A 22120-nucleotide genomic window follows, 5' to 3' on the forward strand; every position below is an offset into this window, starting at 1 on the left:
ACTTCAAGTAACGGAACAAGAACTTTAACTACTTTAACTTCTCAATCCCAACAGCATGATTTTACACCACAACCCCATAACATCAGAATAGGAGGGAATAAGAAATCCTAGTAAAAGTTTCCAAAAAAGGGTTGATAGCACCTGCTTCTCACGAAACATGCCATAGCACACCCAAAATCTTGATAAAGCTTCGTGATACTTGTTGATTGGGTGCCTTTAATCTGGTGCAAGTGCAGTTGGGTCAACCGAGGTTTGTTTCAGTTGACCGATAGTCCCTATTGATATCTTAGTCGACCGACGGAACGCACAAGTGTAGGTTTTGTTTCTAATTACATACGAAAGTCTATATAATCCTTTTTAATACGAAAATAGAGTTAAGAAATGAGTGCCTCACACAGAGAGAGGGTTTTGAAGGAGGATCTTGGTCACTTTGTGACGTGATTTTTTCCTTTAAGGGGTTTTCCACCTAAAATTCGTGTGTTCTTTATGGTTGCTTGAATTTTCGTTCTCTATTGCATTGTTTGATTTTGTTTGAGGTTGCTTTCACGCCCAACAAGTCATGTTAGGGCTTGTTACGTTCCCAACAAGTGGAATCAGAGCGACCATTGGGTTTTCGGATTGAATTTGAGACATGACATCGAGGGGATTGAATGTGAAGTTCAAGACAGAGAAGTCCACGAGTAAAAACAACTTTGAATTATAGATGTTGAAGATGAAAGTCCTCCTAATTCAGCAAGGGCTGCAACACACTCCTTGAAAAAGCGAAAAGTCCTGAATCGATGAAAGAAGAGGATTTGGATGAACTTGATCAGAGGGCGATTAGCACAATCTAATCGTACTTGGCCGATGAAGTCCTTTACAATGTCATCAATGAGACGACTACCGCGGGGCTATGGGTGAAGTTAGAGAGCATCTACATGACGAAGTCGCTCTCCAATCATCTATATCTGACGAGACAGTTTTACAATTTAAAGATGGCAAAAGGGTTAGATCTCTTTGAGCACATTAACGTCTCTAACAAGCTAGTTTGTAAGTTGAGAAGTGTGGAGGTGAAGATCGATGAAGAAGAAAGGGCCCTAATTTTGTTAACATCTCTCCCAGAGTCCTACGAGTATCTGGTTGATACTCTTTACCATGGTAAGGATACCTTGGATGCTGATACCATTATCTCAGTCTTTCAGTTGAAGCAGTTGAGAATGAATAACGGAGGGGAAGGTACATCTACTAGTGTATTGGTTGCTCAGGGAAGATCGTCTGAGCGAGAGAAATGGAAGTCACGATCGAGGTCCAAGTTGAAGGGCAAAGGATAGTTGAAGTGTTGGAATTGTAGCAGGATGGGGCATATGAAGGATTGTCAAAATCCCAAAATCCAGAAGGAGGAGAAATCAAATGATTCGCCGAAGGAAGCTAATTCAACAAAATCTAACTAAGGGATGAGTGGTTGTGACGTGTTGTTTGCATCCAAGGTCGGACACTTGTATAACGAGTGGATTTTGGATACAGAGGCAAAGTACCACATGTATCCTCATTGGAGTTGGTTCACTACATATAGTGAGTATGACCAAGGCCCGGTTCTTATGGGCAATGATCATGCATGTAAGATGATAGAAATTGATTTGGTTCGCATCAGAATGTATGATAGGGTGGAGCATATTCTAACCGATGTGAGGCACTCTCCGGATTTAAAGAAGAATATAATATCTCTGGGAGCTCATGAGGCACTCGGATGTAAGGTGTTCCAAAACGGTAACAGTGGTCATAACGGCCACCACCATTACCGTTATGATACGGATCATAACGGCCATTATGGCCCCCATATCAGCCATTACGAACCTTTTTTATTTTTTAAAAAAACTATTATGGGACCGTTACGAGGCTGTTACGGAACCGTTACAGGGCCTATACGACTTGGTTTTTTTTTTTATATAACAGTCGTTTCAACCCCATAACGCATAACAATTATGACTGTTACCATTATGTAACCGATTTTGAAAACCTTGCTCGGATACTAAGGTGCCCTGAAAGTTACTAAAGGGGCACTAACAATTATGAAGGCACGACGAAGCAGAAACTTTTACAGGTTGATCGAGAATATTATATCAAATGGAGCAGCAACGTTTGTTGTGGATTCCACATAAGCACGTGTGTGGCATGCGCGCTTAGGCCACACGAGCAAGCACAATATGAAAGTACTTCTCGATCGTGGTTTGATTCCTAGTCTTAAAATTTTTGATTTAGATATATATGAGTATTGAATATACAAAAAACAATAAAGGTTGAGTTTTAAAACTAGGAAACATGTTAGTAAAGGAAAACTTGATTATGTGCATTCGTATATGTGAGGGGTCGTTGCCCATTGTTTCTCGAGGAGGATCGTCATTCTTTATCACATTCATTGACGACTTCTCTAAAAACGTGTGAGTTTATTTCATGAAACATAAATCCAATATTTTTGCCACTTTCAAGGCATGGGAGGCAATGATTGAAAAGTAGACATGACGAAATTTGAAAATTCTAAGGACAGACCAATGTTTTAAATAGCGGTAGCGTGTTGCGTCGCGTTTAACCCTCCGTAGCATGTAGCGTAAGCTACACAATACTTCTATTTTTAAAATTTTAAATATATATATGATAAATATTAAGTAGTAAGAAAAAAGCAAAATATATAAAACAATACTTCTATTTTTTAATTTTACACTCATACGCACACCACAGTGGGACCACCTTAGAAAACAATGCAAATCCACCCCTTCACGCACCTCAGTGAGCCCCGCCATAGAAAATAATGCACATCCCACCCCTTCACGCACCTCAGTGGGCCCCACGTGGGCCACACCATAGAAAATAATGCACATCCCACCCCTTCACGTGCCCCAGTGGGGCCCACGTGGGCCATACCACAGAAAAAAAAGTATAAAGAACAAAAAACCGACAGTAACTGGCGTTTTAAAAGGGAAAAAATGAGGAAAAAACCGAAAATACCAAGTTATTTTCATTGTACATCGAAAAAATTCAAAAAAAAGGAACGAGCATACCTATTTTTGTCTCAAGATGAGATTGAATCAGTGAAAACTGCAAATGTTGAAGCTCCACGGCGATCGGTTTGCGTCTGGAAGCAGTTTTTTCCAACTCAAGATTGAAGAGTGGGGAGAGGAGCAACGTCAGCGGCGTCGGTTTGCGCATGACAGCAGATCTCAACATTGAAGGGTGGGGAGAGGAGCAGCATCGGTAGCATCGGTTTGGGCCTGTTAGAGGATTTTCGATCTCCAGATGGAAGGGTGGGGAGAGGAGCTGCGTCGGTTTGGGTGTGGAAGCCCTTTCAAATAGGGTTTTTTTTTTTTAAACTTTAGTTGTGGCTTGTGGTGTGAGTTCACCACTGTTTCATGCAGTGAAAAAAAAAAGAAGCCATAGGTAGCGCACGCTACCTACGCTACACGCTACGTATCTGTAGTGTACACTATGACCCCTGTAGCGCATGCTACAGGGGATAAACGCTATTTTCTACGCTACGTGGTGTACGCTATGGGCGCTACTGAAAACACTAGGACAGACAATGGCAAAGAATTTACTTCTAGGGAATTTAATCAATATTACAAGGATTGGGGGATTGTGAGGCATAACACAGTGAGGCATACACCAGAGCAGAATGGTGTAGCTGAATGTATGAATCAGACTCTTTTGGAAATAGCTCGAAGTATGTTGAGTAATGCTAGGTTGGGCAATGAACTATAGGTTGAGGCCGTAAACACGGCTTGCTATTTAGCGAATCAATCTGTCTACATCGTTTGATTATAAAATTTTAGAGGATGTATGGAGTGGTCATGAAGTTAATTACTCAGGGCTGCACATATTTGGTCGTGATGCTTACTCTTATGTATCGCCAATTGAGAAAGATAAGGTAGACAAAAGGGCTAAAATGTGTACTTTTGCCGGTTATGGTGATAGGGTGAAAGGATACAAACTCTATGACCAAATTTCACGAAAGATCATATTTAGCTGGGACATTAAGTTCGATGAGGGTTGCTTATTTCAGAAGTTGGAAGGATGATCACAAGGAATTGAAAAAATCAACGATTGATGTTGAAATAGATAAAGTTGAAACATTTGAAGAAGCTTAGCCGCAAATAAAGGTACAAGAAGATGTGGTGCTACGACCTGTCAAGAGAAATCTACCGAGGGATCGCAGAGTACAAATGAGATATAGGGATGACTCAAATGTTGCATTTACCCTCATTATGAATGAGGGGGATCTGTCTACCTTCCAAGAAGCATTAGAAGACACGGATGCAAAGAAGTGGATGGCAACCATGCATGATAAGATGGACACTCTGTACAAGAACGAAACATGGAGCTGGTGGAGCTTCCCATTAGGTGGAAAGCGATCAGGTGCAAGTGAATTTTTCAAAAGAAACTGGATAAGTACAAGGCCAGATTGGTAGCGAAGGGTTATGCTCAGAAGAAAGGTGTCGACTTCAGTGAGATATTCGCACCTGTAGTCAAGCAAGTATCTATCATATTCATATTGGCATTGGTTGCCTAACACGATTTGAAACTATAATAGTTAGATGTGAAGACTGGGTAGGGGTGTACATCGAGTTAAACCGAGTTGAGCTGGCCTCAACTCGACCCGGCTCGGTCACTGGCTAACCTCAGCTCGAACTCGGCTCGGTCCTCGAGCCAGACTAGCCAGCTCGGCTCGGTTCAGTCAACAGCTCGGGTCGAGTTTGAGCCAAGATCGAGCCGAGTTCGCCATTGAATCATTTCCACAAACACTTAAACTGCAACTTCAAAATCCCATTGTTTTACAAACAGAGGCAATGGTTTTACAGGTGTTTTATCAAACACCTTCTAAGTAACATAAAAACCAAGAAAAACAAAGAGAAAAAGGAGAACCCCATGGCCAACAGGCGGATGCATATGAGGTGAAGCGGGAGCTGATGGTAGAGAATGCTGACTTGTGGGCATTATTACGTTCAATGCAGGTAGTTACCTTGTATTTATCATTATTCCCACTTATATCCAATGGAAGTTTCAGAAACTACTAATTTGAGAAGACAATAGTCATGTATGCCTGGTAAAGAAATCATCTTAGATTCAAAATTACGTTGTTTATTGCAGATTTTGCCTCTCTTTTGATCAACAAAATACATGTGCATATAGCTCCGAGTTCAATTCAAGTTGGATTCGATCCGAGTCAAGTCGAGCTGGGGCCTGCTCGAACTCATTTTTGAGCTAAAAAAATCAGCTCGACTCCGCTCGAACTCAGCTTCGAACCGAGTCAAATCGAGCTTTTTAAAGTCGAGTTGAATGAGCTAACAAAGCTAGCTCGGTTCGTGTACACCCCTAAGACTGCATTTCTATATGGGGAACTAGAAGAGCATATCTACATGAAGCAACCTAAAGGGTTAGAGGTCTAGGGAGCAAATAATAAGGTTTGCAGGTTAAAGAGATCATTGTACGGCCATAAACAATTGCCTTAGCAGTAATCAGTGGTACAAGAAATTTGATTCTTTCATGTTGAGCTAGCAGTTTATCAGAAGTGAGTTTAATTATTGTGTCTACTTCAGATCACTGAGTGATGAGGAATTCATTATTCTAGTATTATATGTTGATGATATGCTTATCGCCAGCCATAACATGTCTGAAATCAACATATTGAAGGCTCAGTTATCCAGGACATTCAAGATGAAAGATCTAAGGGCTGAAAAAAAAAAGATTCTCAGTAGCAATTTACATAGAGACAGGGAAAGGAGCATGCTATGGTTATCTCAGGAGGAGTATCTTGAGGTCTTGATCAAATTCGGATTGAAAAAGGATAGACTTGTAAGCACACCCCATACTGCTCATTTGCGGCTTTCTTCAAAACAATGTACAACGTCAAAAGAAGAAAAACAGTATATGTCTCGTATGCCCTACTCAAGCGCAGTTGGCAGTCTTATGTATACCATGATCTGCACTAGACCAGATATTTCACATGCAGTGGGTGTTGTGAGCAGATACATGTCAAACCCTTGCAAGAAACACTAGTAGGCAGTGAAATGGTTATTTCATTACATACAGGTACGGCAGACTACGTCTTGACATTCAAAAATTCTGAGGAGAGACTTGTAGGTTATGTGGATGCAGATTATGCTAGCAATGTGGACAATAGAAGGTCGACTTCTGATTACTTGTTTGTGTTAACCTGTTGAGCGATCAGTTGGATGTTAAAGCTACAGTTTGTGATTGCACTTTCTACAACCGAAGCGGAATATATGCCAGTGACAGAACCATTCAAGGAAGTTGTTTGGTTAAAAGGAATGATGAATGAGTTGAGGCTTCAGCAGGAAGTCGTGCCTGTGCATTGTGACAGCAAAAGCACAATCAATTTAGCGAAGAACTCGGTGTACCATTCCCAGACTAAACACATTAACGTTCGTCATCATTTTATCCAACAGATGCTAGTAGAAGGCAGTGTTACTCTTGAGAAGATCCACACTAGTGAAAAAATCTGGCGTACATGCTTACAAAGGTGGTTCCAGCAGAGAAGTTAAGGTTTTACTTGACTTCTCTAGCTTTGGCAAAAAAGGAATGGAGATGGAGCATGCATGAAAAGCGACGATGATGGTGCTACTATGAAGGAGAGTAGAGATGGTGATAGAACTTGGAGCAGTGGAGATGGAGGATTAAAGCCACAATGGAGATTGTTGATCGAGTGCCTTTAATCTGGTGCAGGTGCAGGTGCAGTTGGGTTGACCTAGGCATGTTGTAATGTTCCCGGTTGACCAAGGTTTGTTTCGGTTGACCAATAGTCCATGTTGATATCTCGGTCGACCGAAGGCCTAGTTGGGTCGATCGTCGAAACGCGCAAGTGCGCACAAGTCCTGCATGAGTGCGGGTTTTGTTTCTAATTACGTACGAAAGTCTATATAAGCCTTTGTAATACGAGATTAGGGTTAAGAAACGTGTGCTTAACGTAGAGAGAGGGTTTTGAAGGGGGATGGATTTCGAATTTGTAAGACGTTCCATCTCTTGTAACTTTCTGATTATAGTGGATTGTTTGTCACTTTGTGCCGTGGTTTTTTCTTGCAAGGGTTTTTCCACGTAAAATTCATGTGTTCTTTGTGGTTGCTTAAAGTACCGTTCTCTATTTCATTGTTTGATTCTGTTTGAGGTTTCTTCCACGCCCAACAAGTCGTGTTAGGGCTTGTTGCATTCCCAACAATACTTGTATCTGGTGATTGCCCTTGATCAACCGCACCTACCCCTTGTAGAAGATCTACTCTAAAGTCCTTCAAAAAAACAACACAATAGAAAGAACAAAATCTGGACTTTTTCGAGTTTTCTTCATTTTTGTTGTAACACGATGAAAAACTTCCACAAAAAATGTAGAAATATCTCCACTATTCCTCTAAAATCAAGATCTAGCAGATCCCATACTTTCTGCTCCAAAAGATGGCCAAGCCATACACTACTAACGTCACCCATAACTATGGATGACGCCAATAGTGGGCCCCACTACTGAAGGTTGTGATCAGGTCACAAATCGCATGCTTTGATACCAAGTAGAAATATAATGTAGAAGAAATACAGTAGAAGTGAAGAGAAAAAGGGAGAGACGGCTAGGGTAACAAGTGTTGTGTATTAGTTTGTCTAATGAGTAACACACACACACAATTAATTCTGAAGGAAAGTTACAATACTCCACAGGATTACACTATAGACATACATGCACACACACAAAATTACATATATTTCCACACAAATTAGCAGGGAAAGCCATGCATTTTGTTTATGGATGATTAATTTCTCACTGTTCATGGACAATCCAACTAGCAACTTAACTTCCACATAAGAGAAAGATGGAGACCTATGAAGCAGAGAGAGGCAAAGAAGATGGACTGATTGGATTTCTGTGTGGGGTCCACCCCATGGCCCACCTCAAGGGTAGTTGTACAACCGTTTAGCCATCCATATTGACGTTTGTACGACCTTAGAGAGGGAAGTTCTCTCGATTTCACTTAGAGGTGTACATGAACCGAGCTAGCTTGGTTAGCTTGCTCGACTCGACTCGAAAAAGCTCGATTCGACTCGGTTCGAAGCTGAGTTCGAGCTGATTTTTTTAGCTCGAAAATGAGTTCGAGCCAAGTTTGAGCTGGCCCCAGCTTGACTCGACTCGGATCGAACTAGTTTGGTGACTCAGTTATTTTGATATTGATGTTGATCACCAAGTGTTTGATGAAATGACTCGAAGAAGTGTGGCTGGTGGCAAGGAAGGTATGTATATGAAACCAACACCCTTTTTTTCTTGAATTTTATTTTGCTTAGAAGGTGTTTGATAAAATACCTGTAAAACCATTGCTGCTGTCTCAAATACAGTGAGATTTTGAAGGTGCAGTTCAGGTGTTTGTGAAAATGCTGCAATGGAGAACTCGGCTTGATCTTGGCTCGAACTGGCCCGAGCTGCTGACCGAACCGAGCCGAGCCGAGTTTGAGCTGAGGTCAGCTAGTGGCCAAGCTGAGTCGAGCTGAGGCCAGCTTGACTCGGTTCGACTCGATGTACACCCCTACTCTCACTTTCCTTATTTCTCCCTCATTTCTCTATTCTCTCTTAAAAATCCCATTTGGAAATTAGTTCCTCCCCACTCTTTCCTTGCCAAGAAAGGATAGTAGGAAAAAAGTTTCCAATTGCTGAAAATTTCTAAACCTCGTGTTTCTAATTAATCATGTTTCTTAATTTGTTCATAAGTGGGATTTTACCAAATCAGAAAGTCTTGTCGCGATTTGATGTTCAAATGCATAGGGCGCATGGCCCATCCACACTATTCAAAGGCTGTATCAATGCCCCAAGTTCAGCAAACTTGATTATCATGCAGCCTACCACATGAGACCCACTTGATCAAACCATTATGGACTGCTTCAATCAGTGTAAACCACTTGATCATGTGGCTACAGGCTTGGCCAGGCCATGAGAGTCCAGTGGTGCATGATCTAATGCTGGACATTATTTTGCAAACGCCCAGTTTGCATAACGTACAGCTAGTGTGCAAATTTGGACAGTCCTGATTGAACGGAAACTTGATCCAGGCCATCCGGCCATATCTCCCTCATCCTAGGTCAGTTTGACCTGCAATTTGACGTGTCAATGTTTTTCGAGGTGATGAATCAATGGTCAGAATGGATATGATGTTTGGACATAGATCTATCCAAGTTCAATCTGAACCATTGAGATTGTTTTGCTGAGATCTCATCCGTCCAATATTAGACTTGAGTTGAACTTTATTCCTAGCTCAAGGGTAAGGTGTTGAATGCATCCGTCAGTTCAGATTGGTCAATGGGAGGCCTGATCTAATGATTTTGATAAGATCAGTCCATGATGCACACTTGCCGATATCCGTGCAATTTGGTTATTTAGCATGCATAATCCTATGCATATGATTTGACTGTCTTTTGGCTTTACAAATGTCAGGGGTATCCTAGTCAGGTACATAGATGCATGGCTTAATGCACGAGATGGGACACGACAGTTACATAAATAAGGTTATGCTTATAATGACATAATTTCAAACCATAGATTCCTATTAAGACATCTAATGATGGTTACATAAAATAAACAATGCCAGGATATAACCTTTGTAAGCCACGTCTTCTTAGTGTCATCAGCAATATTCATCAACATGATAACTGGACGTTCTCCTTTTAAGGACAGTTCCTCACTGGGATGATCTTCGGTTGAGTTAATCTTTGCTGCTCTATTTTCTTCAGCATGAACTGCCAGACAACCAAGGTGTGGAAGATCTGTAAGAGTCACATCCACCAAAGATTTATCTTTCGAAAAGCCCAACAAGCAACCACCACAATCATCAAGATATCTGGTACCATTTTTGTTAGTGAGATCCCAACTGGATTCCAGATGGCAGTCGCTATGATGACCACCCTTGACCTTCTTTGACTTTAATGAAGAGCAAGAAGCTTTCCAAATTCTCCGTTTTGCACTTTGTCGAGAACAGGTACAGCGTGTTGCTTCAGCATCACATCTGTTTTCTGCTACCTCCAAATCAATGGCAACATGACGGTTATCCACACCATTCAATGGAACCACATCTGTGCAGCCCTCTGTTCTATCAGGGCTAGAGGAAAAACCTGCCAAAATAGAAAGGGTTGTAATCTATGCATATTAGACATAACAACATTTGCTCGAAGATGTGAATCCATGGGAAGGGTATGTTCTACCAAATTGATATTTAGCATGTTTGAAACAAGCAAATTTATTATTTTGGGGCAGGAAAACAGAAATCTAATTACTCACCCAGTTGCATTGCCCCAAAAATGCAAGTTCAAAACAAAGTTACAGCACCAACATCAGCATATCCAACCAAATGTTAATTTGCAGGTACTTCCAAGCACATCCCAAATGCTTGAGCATCACAGAGCTTTGCTAAACCCCACATATGTGTGCAATAAAGTTCACGTACAACACCACACAGTTCCGGCATGGCACAATAGGTCACAAATCCAATCTATCCATCAGAACAACATCACTAGATTGATGCACTAGCCCAAGAATCAGGCTGAGCCAGTCTTGAAACAGATGTACAGCTCTGAAAAACTTGGTTGAAGTTTTCAAACCCATCCATGTGTTTCAATATTGGGGTCCATGGGCTAATTGGGCCAGATTTTATTTTTGGGAAAACATGTAGAAGGTAATACCAACCTGATGGATGGATCAGGTCTCGTACATTTGTGCCAAGCTGGCAAATTCGTGGCATGTACACGAGCTTTATTGCGCAGGCATATGCGCTTAGCAAAGCTCAGCATCATAATAATCATAGATGATTTAATAGAAGTGGAAGAACATGGTTTGTAAATTATTTGTGTTACTTACTATTGACTTTTTGTTCCCCCGCCAAGCTTCCATCTTCCTGTATTCCTTGGGGCTGAGAATTTTCAATTTGGTTAGTAATTGGATTCAGTGCACCTTCCTTGCTTGTCACTACAACATAATATTCACTTGTTTTCATGAGCTCTGGAGTTCTGTCAGGAATTAATGAAGGTGACTTGGCATGAGGCTGTACAGGGGAGCACAATTTGGCAGTTTTTGGAGGGATGGCTGGAACAGCATGATCCTTGTTTAGATGAGAAACCATAAGGGTGGAACCCCCAGGAAAGCATAATGCCCTCCGGATGTCAGCTTTAATTGGTAGCTTGCGCACTCTACCTTTGCTATCCACCTCTGCTATTGATACAAAGCCCTGCATTGCAATCCATTTACAAAATTAAAAATAAAAAATAAAAAATAAGATTCCTAGTCCACTGATTTACAAAAGATACAGCAATCTTTGGTTTTTGAAGCTGACGCGCTTGTATAGCCTCTGCTCAACTACACACCAGCATACATGCCAATATGGCACATGTGTGCGAGCTCCAAACTTTCCATGAAATGACCCAAGCTGTCCAGATCATTTGATCTAAAAAACAGGTCCATTCACTCCTAAGGTGGGCCATGGTGCATAAAACAAACAGGCAGCTAGAATAGAATCGTTTAGTCTGAGCATTTTTCTGTACACTGCTCAACTACCTGAGGAAGAACCAGTCCGATTTCTGTACCAGATGATCTGGACAGTGTGGGCCACTTCATGGAAAGCTCAGATATTGCACACATGTGCTGAATTGGCATGTGGGCTGGCCTTTAGATGAGCAGGGCCATGCGCATGTGGGCTTAGAAAACCTCACGCTTTCATGCATTCATATATAATATTTCCTACCGAAGGTCTTCATAATCAAGAATTTTCAAGCATGAATAGAACAACTCCCAAAATACAATAGGAAGATCAAGGGTATGTTTATCAGTGGAAGTTTGACCAAAAATGGGCTGTTTCATATTTTATATATATATATATATATATATATATATATATATATATATATATATATATATATATATATATTAAAAAAGGTTCATGTCAGATCCTGGTGCACTGGAAACTGAACTAATTTCAAAAGAACTTTGTTATCGAAAATATAAGAAAAGAAAGAAGAAACGAATGGCAAAGGCACCTTTTCTTCTTCTTCTTCTACCTTTTTTTTCCTTTTTTTTTTTTTTTTTTGAATGGCAAAGGCAACTTTGGTGCTGAAGGTTCGGTCTGCCTAAAAAGATTTAGATTGCAGAGTTTTGATGCAGAAAATGTGGGGGCTCTTCCTCACTTAATGAGAAAGCCGCAGCCATTTGCAAAAATTGTATTACAATTAACAGATTAAAAACTCAAAATTATACATAGGCCACCAGTAAAACTAATTGTATTTTGAGTGTGACAACAAAGACCACCATATAAACTCTCCCATCGCTGCACAAGTTATTCAAGTACCTGCTTAACCCAAAATCCTTCAGATTCCTTATCTCCCCAGCAGAAGAGTGTTAAAACACCAACATTCTGAAGTCTCTTTCTCAATTCCATGTACAAGAAGCGACCAATCCCCTGAAATTTTCTTAAACTCAACAATAAACTCAAGAAAAAATGGCTAACATGGCTGGATCTGTTTTCACATGACACCACACAAGGTGAATGAACAAAAGATTGTGAACAGTAAATTCATTCCATATGATGCAGAAATTAATGTAGCCTGATCACTTTGGAGAAGGCATCTTAAAGTTATACTTGGAAATATGACAGCAATCATGTTTTCTGTTGCATCAGTTGAGGTCGAGAGGATGTAAATTTCAGTTCGATGCCTTTACAAGGAAAAGCAAGCATATAAAAGTATAAAGAAGAGATGTCATCAGTGACATGCCGCATGCCAAGGAATTACATGTTGTACCCAGTCATGGACTCATGTCAGAAGAAGACTTCATTTCCAGTGTCTATGACTGTGACCATTCCTTTTTGAACCATCATCATCATCTAAGCCTTATCCCAAGTAATTGGTGTCAGCTACACAAAGCCTGTTCTGCCATTCCACTCTATCACAGACCATATCCTCAATTAAACCACAGGTCCTCAACTCTTTTCTCACTGCCTCCACCCACATCCTTATGGGCCTTCCCCTTACCCTCTTTAGACCCTTCAACTTGAATCAACTCACTCCTAACTGGCCCAGTTCTTGGGTATGTTGCACATGGCCAAACAGTGCTCTCATTGATGGTCCCAAGCCCGGATGGAGGAGGTTTGTGTCAGGTTGGTAGCCGGCATGAAACTTTTACTACAAATATATCATGAATCCTTTTTGAATCACCAGAAAGGTAATATGCACAAGATAGAATAGAAGTGGTCATGGCACTACAAACTCCAGCTTCAAGGATCATGCATGAGTTGCTCAATAAACCTTTTTCAAAATAGTACAACAGGCATAATCTGAGGTTTTGAACTACTGAGGTCTTAGGAATATTAAGGGCAGATGGAACAGATCAGACCAAGGTAACCTGGATAGCGGGTCATTAGGTACGTGTTCTAAGAATGGGTACAGAGTATGCTACTACATCCAATGCGTGGTATGCGCTAGGGTTAGGATCACGTGGATCACTCCAATACATACACAAAGGATATGAAGTATGGTTTACGCCATCATCAGCACAGCCTTGTCCAAGGTATTTTCAAATGGCTTGCACGATTGCTTAGCAAAAGTTTTGTGCCTTGCTGCCTGCCCGACATCAACCCTATGTTTACCAGGCTTGGGACCAGATCGCACATTGAGGAGTTTATCATGCTGAATATTGTACTTATGAAATGATGACTGTTAGTTTTACAGATCCCGCATGCATAGTATTATATTATGTGCAGCTCATTGCACAAATCAAGGTATAAACCTCTCATCATCATCTAAACCTTATCCTGGTTAAAAAGGGTCGGCTACATGAATCATGTTCTGCTGTTCCACTCAATCAAGGGCCATAACTTCAGTTAGACCATAGGACAAATCAAGGTATAAATCTGGAAATTCTAAAAAATAATGCCAATAGTTAAAATGCAAGTCAAAAGTACTATCTGTTGGTAGAGCTGGAATAGGTGCTAGTACCTGGGGTCTGAATGGAAGGTACATTTTGATAGCTCTTCATAGGATAACCCAGGCAGGTCCCTGATTGGGTTGGTTTTCATTAGAGATGAGGTTGGCTCTATATGTGTGTAGTTCTCAGGGCCTGCTACGAGTGGTGATTTGATAAGGACATCATGCGCACGTGCACGCCCCCCACCCTACGCACGTACTCAAGGAGGAGGAAGGCCCTACTATCGATCTGGATCGACGACGACATCTATGGAGGACCTCTTAGTTAGGGGACTGTGCTATGGAGCATTGGAGTGGACCCGATCATCATGTAGATTCTACCATTGAATCTCATGATAGTGGCCCACTACCCTAGATGATCTAGGATTTTGAGTTTTGGTTATTATCATTATTAGAAATATCATGAACGGTTTTGATTGCGTAGATTAGTTATTATTTTTGTTACTTCATCTCTAAGTATTAGTGTGCGCACATGGCGCGGCTTTTGGGGTTTAGGATTTTCTTATAAATAGGCAACCCCATGTATGTCTCTTTCATTGAAGTTTATGAATAAAATTCTGCATTTTTTCTTCTCTATCCCTCTGAGTTGAAGAAGCTAATTGGGTGCGAAACCCTCCCTTCCTCGAAGGGCTAACTACTGTGCCACAACCATCCCAAATCGTCTCATCTCCTATTCCCCACTTCCATCATCTTCCACAGCCCTCCCATCTTCAGATTCACCTTTTTTTGTGCCCAAGTTCTCCGCCACAGCAGATTTTTAGATTCTGGCCCACCAAAGGGGCTGAAACTTCGGTGGAGTACCATGCACACGCCGAGCGGCGGATCGACATGAAATTTGGTGTGAGAGTGGGCCTACCCTGTCCGACCACAACCTAGGTGGCGCTTTCCAGTTCCGTGGGCCCCACACACGTGCGGATAGGGATTCACACACGTGCGCCTGGGCCAGGTGGTTGTCCACACGTGTGGATCATCTTGGGTTCTAGATTTCTTCTATTTCTCTCCTCTCTCGCCTTAAATTCCCAACCCTAACCCTAGATAGTCCCAAATTCCAAGTATTTTCAACTTTTGCAAACCCTAAATTTTCCCCCTAATTGAAACATGGTGAATCTCTTGAATTGGAGAACAATCCTTTGCAAGAGTGGATGAATCTTGCACTCCTTTGGGCATTGTTTGGTTTATAATTTTACTTGATCCAGCCTTAAACTTGTGTAGGCTTGGACCCCCGTAGATCCCCCTTGATTGAATGTTTGATCGTATGTGAGACGTGGAATTTTGTGATTGTTTAAAATTGGTATGATCTAAAGCTTGAAATCTTGCATGTCATATTTAATTTCATGTCCTGCATCATGATTCCAATATCACAAAGGTGTTAGGCACCAAGAAAGGAGACGAAAACTTTTCGTCTATCTCCGGGGAGGTTATTGTGGAAAGTGATTTATGATTGGGTGGGCATCTAATTTGGACTCCAAGCCTATAGGCTCCATTTTATGATGTTTGTGACCTCTCATTTTGGTAAATATTCATTTAAGCATGTTCGAGGAAAGACCAACAAGAATGAATATTCACTTGTTAAATAGGGAAATTTAGAGCTCAGCTACTTATTGGGGATTTGTGGCCCTAGTTTGATGTTTTTCCCTTGTCTTTTTAATGAATCTTAACTTAAACATTAGGAAAGGGTATGAGTCATTCTTACATACTTCTATTCAATTTTTCTATTTTACATATTTTGTAGATATTTTCATGGAATTTTTAAGACTATATAGTTCAGTTATTTAGATGAGCTTTTTTGGGAGAATTTAATCACTTTGGTTTCCTATTTAATTGTAGAAGCTTAAGTCAGAAGCTTAGTTGGCACTGGTTTTTTTAAACAAAAAAGAAACTTAATGGATACTAAAAATGGAGGACCACAACCAACCAAACAAGATAGAAAGACCAGCTTAAGGCTTTAGGAGGTGCATTTTCTTCCAACAGTGGACAGCAACCTTGCAAACAAGGATTTGCTAATATAGCATGTGATTTCACAGAAAAAGAAATCTCCTAAGAGGAGAAACATCACTGACAACAAATAGTGCATGGTAAAAAATGCAAAGAATTTGCCAAAGCTTGAACATTTAGTTTGTAGACTCTACCAATATAGAACTGAATGCCCCACTACTCAGTTCAAATGAATGTGACTTCAAATTCATTTGAAATGAAATCTACTGAGAGGAGAAACATCGCTGATATTAAGTCTTGTGCAACAAACAGTGCACAGTAAAAAATGCAAAGAATTTTCAGAAGCTTGAACATTTACTTAGACTCTACCAATATAGAACCAAATACCCCACTACTCAGTTCAAATGAATGTGATAAAAAGCTAGTTTCAGTCATTAAAATATTAAAAACAATAATCTCAATGGAAATGTCCCAATGGGTAAGAAAAATATGCTTCAAGACAATGAACTCAAAATATTATTAAATGGTTTGAAAGTATGAAATTACATCTCTAACCTGGTCTTGGTAGCTTGAACTGACAGCAGCAACAGGAATTTCAGCATATTGGGTATCAGCAGGGATTATTTGATATGACACTGCAGCTATGACCTATACAGAGCACACTAGGAACAATCAGGAATCCAATAGACATGCACAAGCAGCGGCATGCACGCAACAACTCAACCACAATTAGAAGGGAGAAAATGGGAAGATAGTCAGCAATAATACTTACCAGAAAAGGTCACCAAATCCAACAAAAAGAAGCTGAATTCGGAAGAGATTTCTAGGACAAATAGATCCTAGCTGTTCTTCACTTTATTGAAAAACAAATGCTACCCACGGTAGAATGTGCACTACATTTTGGTAGAGTGCCAAAGATCATTGGACACACATCTGTACACACAATAGTCCTATCCCTAGTCCCTGGATATGCATTGATAATGCATATTACAAACTGTAAAATCCTCTCTTTTAATGTCTCCACTATGGATTCAGTACTTTCTTTTCTTTTCTTTTCTTTTTTTGCTATATTAACCTACACACTCATCCCTAAGTAGCACAATCTCCTTTGTAACAAATCAAATCCTGTTCCAGTTTTGTTTTCATATTTTTAGTTGAATCTCTTATATTATTCTCAGCAAAAGCCTCCTTAATGTTTTCTTTCTTAAAGCAAGGCCATATTTTCTCAAAATGTTAGTTTAACATTCCCAGAGTATGAAGTTCTAGATAATTTACAAATATGCACCCAAGCACATGTGCACACATGGAAAGAAAATACTTAAAAGAGATTTCAGACTACTTTCAATATTTGCCATAGTATTTTCTTTTTAAGATTCTAATACATATGTAAATGAACATCGCCAGAAAATAGTAAAATACAAAAGTTTATTTGTTATTCTAGAAGGACTTTGAAAAACCAAATTAAACCACTTTCATCCTTTTCATGTGTAATGCTTATTTTGATCATTGTAACAAAACGCAATCCTCAAAGACGATAAGAAAATGAGAAGAACCTCACACATACAGACATGCAACCAGTTACCTCCTTATATCCTTTGATGCCATTTCTTTTCAAAACCAATGTCCGATATTTCCTGTACAATTTACGAGCATAAGAAATCTTGAGATAATAAAAAACCAGATAGTTGGTCTATATATCAATAAAATCAATGCTGCCATACTATTAAATTTGTTCCTTGAGTTAGATTGAGTTGAGATGGAGAGAGAGAGAGAGAGAGAGAGAGAGAGAGAGAGAGAGAATATGAGAAGAAGAAAGAGAAAAAGAGTTATCATTAGGGCTTTCACAATATATGTAAAAGTACAAAAATATCCCCGTGCTTAAGTTAATCCATAATCATAGCCCATATGCTTAAACTCTGTGCTAATATACCACCTTAAGGACTATAAAAGAGGCATAACGAAATGAAACAATAACCATAAGGCCACACGTGGGATCATCATCATCTATCACAGTCCATCAACACTCCCCTTCAAGCTGGAGTATACATATCATGAATACCCAGTTTGAAGAAGAGACAATCCAAATGAGTGCGAACAAGAGCCTTAGTGAAAATATTTGCCAATTGATCCTGAGACTTGACGAACAACATGCAAAATTCCTTACTTGGAAATTGTTCTTTGATGACATGACAATCAACTCTGATGTGCTTGAATCTCCCTTGATAAACCAGATTATTAGCAATATAAAAAAGAAGCTTAATTCTCACAATATAGCTTCATTTTGAACATCAACCATAAGCTGCAACTCACTGATCAACTTCTTCAGCCAAATAAGATCAAATGTAGCATGAGCCACTGCCTTATACCCTGCCTCTACACTTGAATGGGCCATCACACTTTGTTTTTTTTACTTCTCCACCTAACTAGGTTATGATACAGCTGTATGTGCAACACGTCTATGTGGTGAGATAGATATATTTGAGGGGGGGGGGTGTAACACTTAAGCCTCTAGGCCAAGTAGGTCCAAGAACATAGACTAAAATGATACAAGTATATGTGCAACACGTCTATGTGGTGAGATAGATATATTTAATGTGTACAATGAATTAAACACCTAACATACAATCTATTCATGCATAATATAAACAATTCAACTCACGAGCATAAATAAAATAGTATACACAAATCAACAATCGTAAACACAAGGATATATAGCGGTTCGGTTAAATCCCTACTCCACTCCCAGATGACAAACTCAAACTCAAGTTTTCTGAATTTCACAGTTTTAATGGTTTTGTATAGTTTCACCATTAACATTTACAATAGTTTTTTATAAGTTCACCACTAAAATTTACAATAGTTTTCTATAGGCTCACCACTAACCTGCTCACATAGAAACTTACAAAGGTTTTCTATAGGCTCACCAATAACCTATACATACACCCGTGTTGGTGGCTCTGTGTACGTAGTCTTTGTGTGAGCCACCAGTGTTGTCAAATCGCATATGCAATTGTATGCGATCGACATACGTTGTTCGCATATGCGATCGCACAATCGCATATGCTATGACATATTTTTTATAAAATAATAATAAAGGAAAAAAATAAAATTAAAAAAATTGGAAATTTTCTAAAAAAATAGGAAAAACTTGCCTAATTAGTACACATGATTGGATTGGATTATTTTACTCATTTCATTATAGATTGAGTGTTTCATTAAGTTATATATTTAATTACTTATATTATATTATATAAATTTTAACAAAACAATCAAGCTACATTAAATGAGAACTAATTATTATAAACTTCGAATAAAGAAATTTTACTGATAAATGGATTACTCGAAACAACTCATAAGTTATAACTTACAACTTAATTTACAAAAGGTAAGCACAACTTATAAAATACAAAAAATAAACATACTTGAAATAATTGAAGAGAGATTAGAGTAAGAGAGAAAGAGTAAGAGATTTAGAGCTTTGGAGTAAAGAATAGTGAAAATGGAGGGGATATGAGTACCTATTTATAGGCAAAAGTTCTCCAAATTAAAAAAATAAAATAAAATTGCTTCCACTCTGGCTATTGGGAAATATGTGATCACATATGCAGTATGCGATCGCATACTCGCATATAAAAGTATGCCATGGCATACTTGCCAGGATCACATATGCCATCATGGCATATGCGATTCAATCCACAATATGCGCATATGCAATCGCATTTGACAACAATGTCAGTGTTGTCATGTGCGATCGCATATGCACATATCCATATGCAACCATGGCATATGTGATCGCATATGCGATGTATGCGATCACGTATTGGCCATGGCACATTGAATTTTTTATTTTTTATTTTTTTGGGAAAAAAACAACATTTTGTCTATAAAGGCTTCCAAATCTCCTCCATTTGCAATATTCTCACTCCAAAACTCTCTTACTCTCTTTTTCTCTTACATTTCTTAATTACAGGTGGTCTTAATCTCTCTCTCTTGTACTATTTCCTACTTCCAAGTGATCTTAATCTCTCTCTCCTACATTCCCTCTCTCTTGAAAGTTGGAAGATCAAGATTCAAGCACTTTCAAGTTTCAAGGAAGATAGCTTGTTGATATTCTACAATAATAAATAAATAGCTTGTTGATTTTGTTGTTACTTCTTGTTAACTATATTGTTAAATGTCGATGAGTTGATGTTTAATTCATTGTTTAATTGATTTTAAATCTCTCAAATGTATTTTAAATATGTAAAATTAGTAATTTATTAGCTTAGAAAAGTTTCTCTTAGTTTCTTATATTTTTTGACATTTTTAAATTTTTTTCCTATTTTATATACATATATATATATATATATATATATATATATATATATTTCAAAATAATAATAATATATATATGCGGCCGCATATGCGATTGCGCGATCACATATGCACATCCCTTCGAACTCTAAAGTGTTTTCTTAGTAATGACAGATATCTCTAAAAAATTAATAATAACAAATCCCTTCGAACTTGCATAACTTAGTTATATTTAATGACAAATATCTCTAAAAAAATAATAATAACAAATCGCTTTGAACTCTAAAGTGTTTTCTTACTCAAAGAAACTATAAATGGAAGTACAAACACAATTCAATGCTAAGGTGTGGATTGGACAATCAGATAAAGCTAGGGAATATTTATCTCATGAATTTAATTCATCTCTCTCACCACACGGCATTATTCATCTAACCTCGTGTGGACAACATTGCAATAAATAATGTAACTAAATGTAAGAATTGACACTTAATTGAGGTTGTTAGGGTGTTTTTATTGTATACGGGTTTCAAATTTTTTTTTAGAGTATGGTTTTTAACTGTATGCCATTTCATAAATTGGATGCCTTCATCTATTTTAGATGGTAAATCACATTTTTTTCTGCTTTATGTCCCTAGTATTCTTATGTTTTCCTTTCCTCCTAAGTGTTTGGATGTAAATGTTTTGTACATCAATTAGATCATGTTCTTAGCAAGTTTGAACCAAGGCCATCATGTATCTTTCTTAGATACATAGGTGTTCACCAAGGATAAAGATACTACAATTCGGTCTCTCCTAAACATTATGTATCAACTAATAACACATTCTTTGAAAATACTCCTTATTTCTCTAAGGATGGTAAGTCCTTGCAGTTTAGAGAGATTTTTGCTACTCCTCCTATTGCGCCTGACATAGAACCTTCAATGGGAGAATGCCTGTACAAGATTTAGCTTTGCCTTTACATGTCTAATTTAGACGTTCCAAGCATGGGAACAAAGTTCAAACAATCATGGCCCCTACCAATCCTCCTGCTTTGTCCTAAGATCATCACCCTCCTGAGTCTCCCTCCTTTAAAATTTAATGAAGGCAATTTACTCATCACTCTTCGCAAAGGTATACGTTCTTACAATCAACATCCTATTTCTAATTTTATTTCCTTTATTGAGTTATCTCCTTCCTTTCAAAAATTTGCTTTGTCATTGTCGTCTATGTATGTCCATTGCTCTTTCCAAGAAGCTCTCAGTCATGATGGATGAAAACGAGCTATGGAAGATAAGATAGTTGTTCCATACCATAATTAGAATTAAACTCTTGTTGACTTACCTACTGGAGAACGAGTGGCTGGGTACTGATGGGTGAATAAAGTTAAGTACAACCACAATGGTTCAATTGATCGTTTAAAGGCTCGATTAGTCGCTAAAGGATACTCTCATTGTTAGTAGAACAGACAACAAACTTACCATATATTGTTGTATAGTTATTTAGGAAACAGATCTGTAAATATCTTTCCTGAATTAGGGGTCAATGCTTAATGTTAGGAGATGCTATAATTAGGAGATATTATGCTATAATTAGGGGATATTGTAATTAGGAGATATTATGTTGTAATTAGGGTATATTGTAATTAGGGAAAATGATTTCTATACAAGAAAAGGACCACTCGATTGAGGATCATTGAGCAAATTTGACATGGTATCAGAGCCACTCTCTGAATCAACCTTGTCTTTGGTCCAATTTTTGTGGTTGTAGGCTCTAGTTTTGGGTGCATTTCGAGAGATTCTAGTTATGGCTAACAACTCCAACTCAGAAGTCTTTCAAACTCGGTTTACAGGGAAGAATTATGCTGCCTAGGAGTTTTAGTTTCAACTTTTTGTCATGGGAAAGGAGTTGTGGGGTCATGTTGATGGGAATGATCCAG

The 22120-nt window shown here is 38.8% G+C and overlaps 1 protein-coding gene across 1 annotated transcript in view; it reads right to left on the reverse strand.

Moving 5' to 3' along the window:
• The window catches only part of LOC131226895 (uncharacterized), a 52429-nt gene that overhangs the window by 12184 nt on the left and 18125 nt on the right, over positions 1–22120 (reverse strand). Inside the window, exons 6-12 of the mRNA XM_058222603.1 lie at positions 17495–17546; positions 16468–16560; positions 12345–12455; positions 10865–11231; positions 9859–10122; positions 9584–9750; positions 7121–7271 (exon numbers count right to left, since the gene is read on the reverse strand). Of these exons, the coding sequence (XP_058078586.1) occupies positions 7121–7271; positions 9584–9750; positions 9859–10122; positions 10865–11231; positions 12345–12455; positions 16468–16560; positions 17495–17546 (1205 nt within the window). The remainder of the gene's footprint in view (positions 1–7120; positions 7272–9583; positions 9751–9858; positions 10123–10864; positions 11232–12344; positions 12456–16467; positions 16561–17494; positions 17547–22120) is intronic.

This window comes from Magnolia sinica, chromosome 15 (genome assembly GCF_029962835.1).
Source record: "Magnolia sinica isolate HGM2019 chromosome 15, MsV1, whole genome shotgun sequence".
NCBI lineage: Eukaryota > Viridiplantae > Streptophyta > Magnoliopsida > Magnoliales > Magnoliaceae > Magnolia > Magnolia sinica.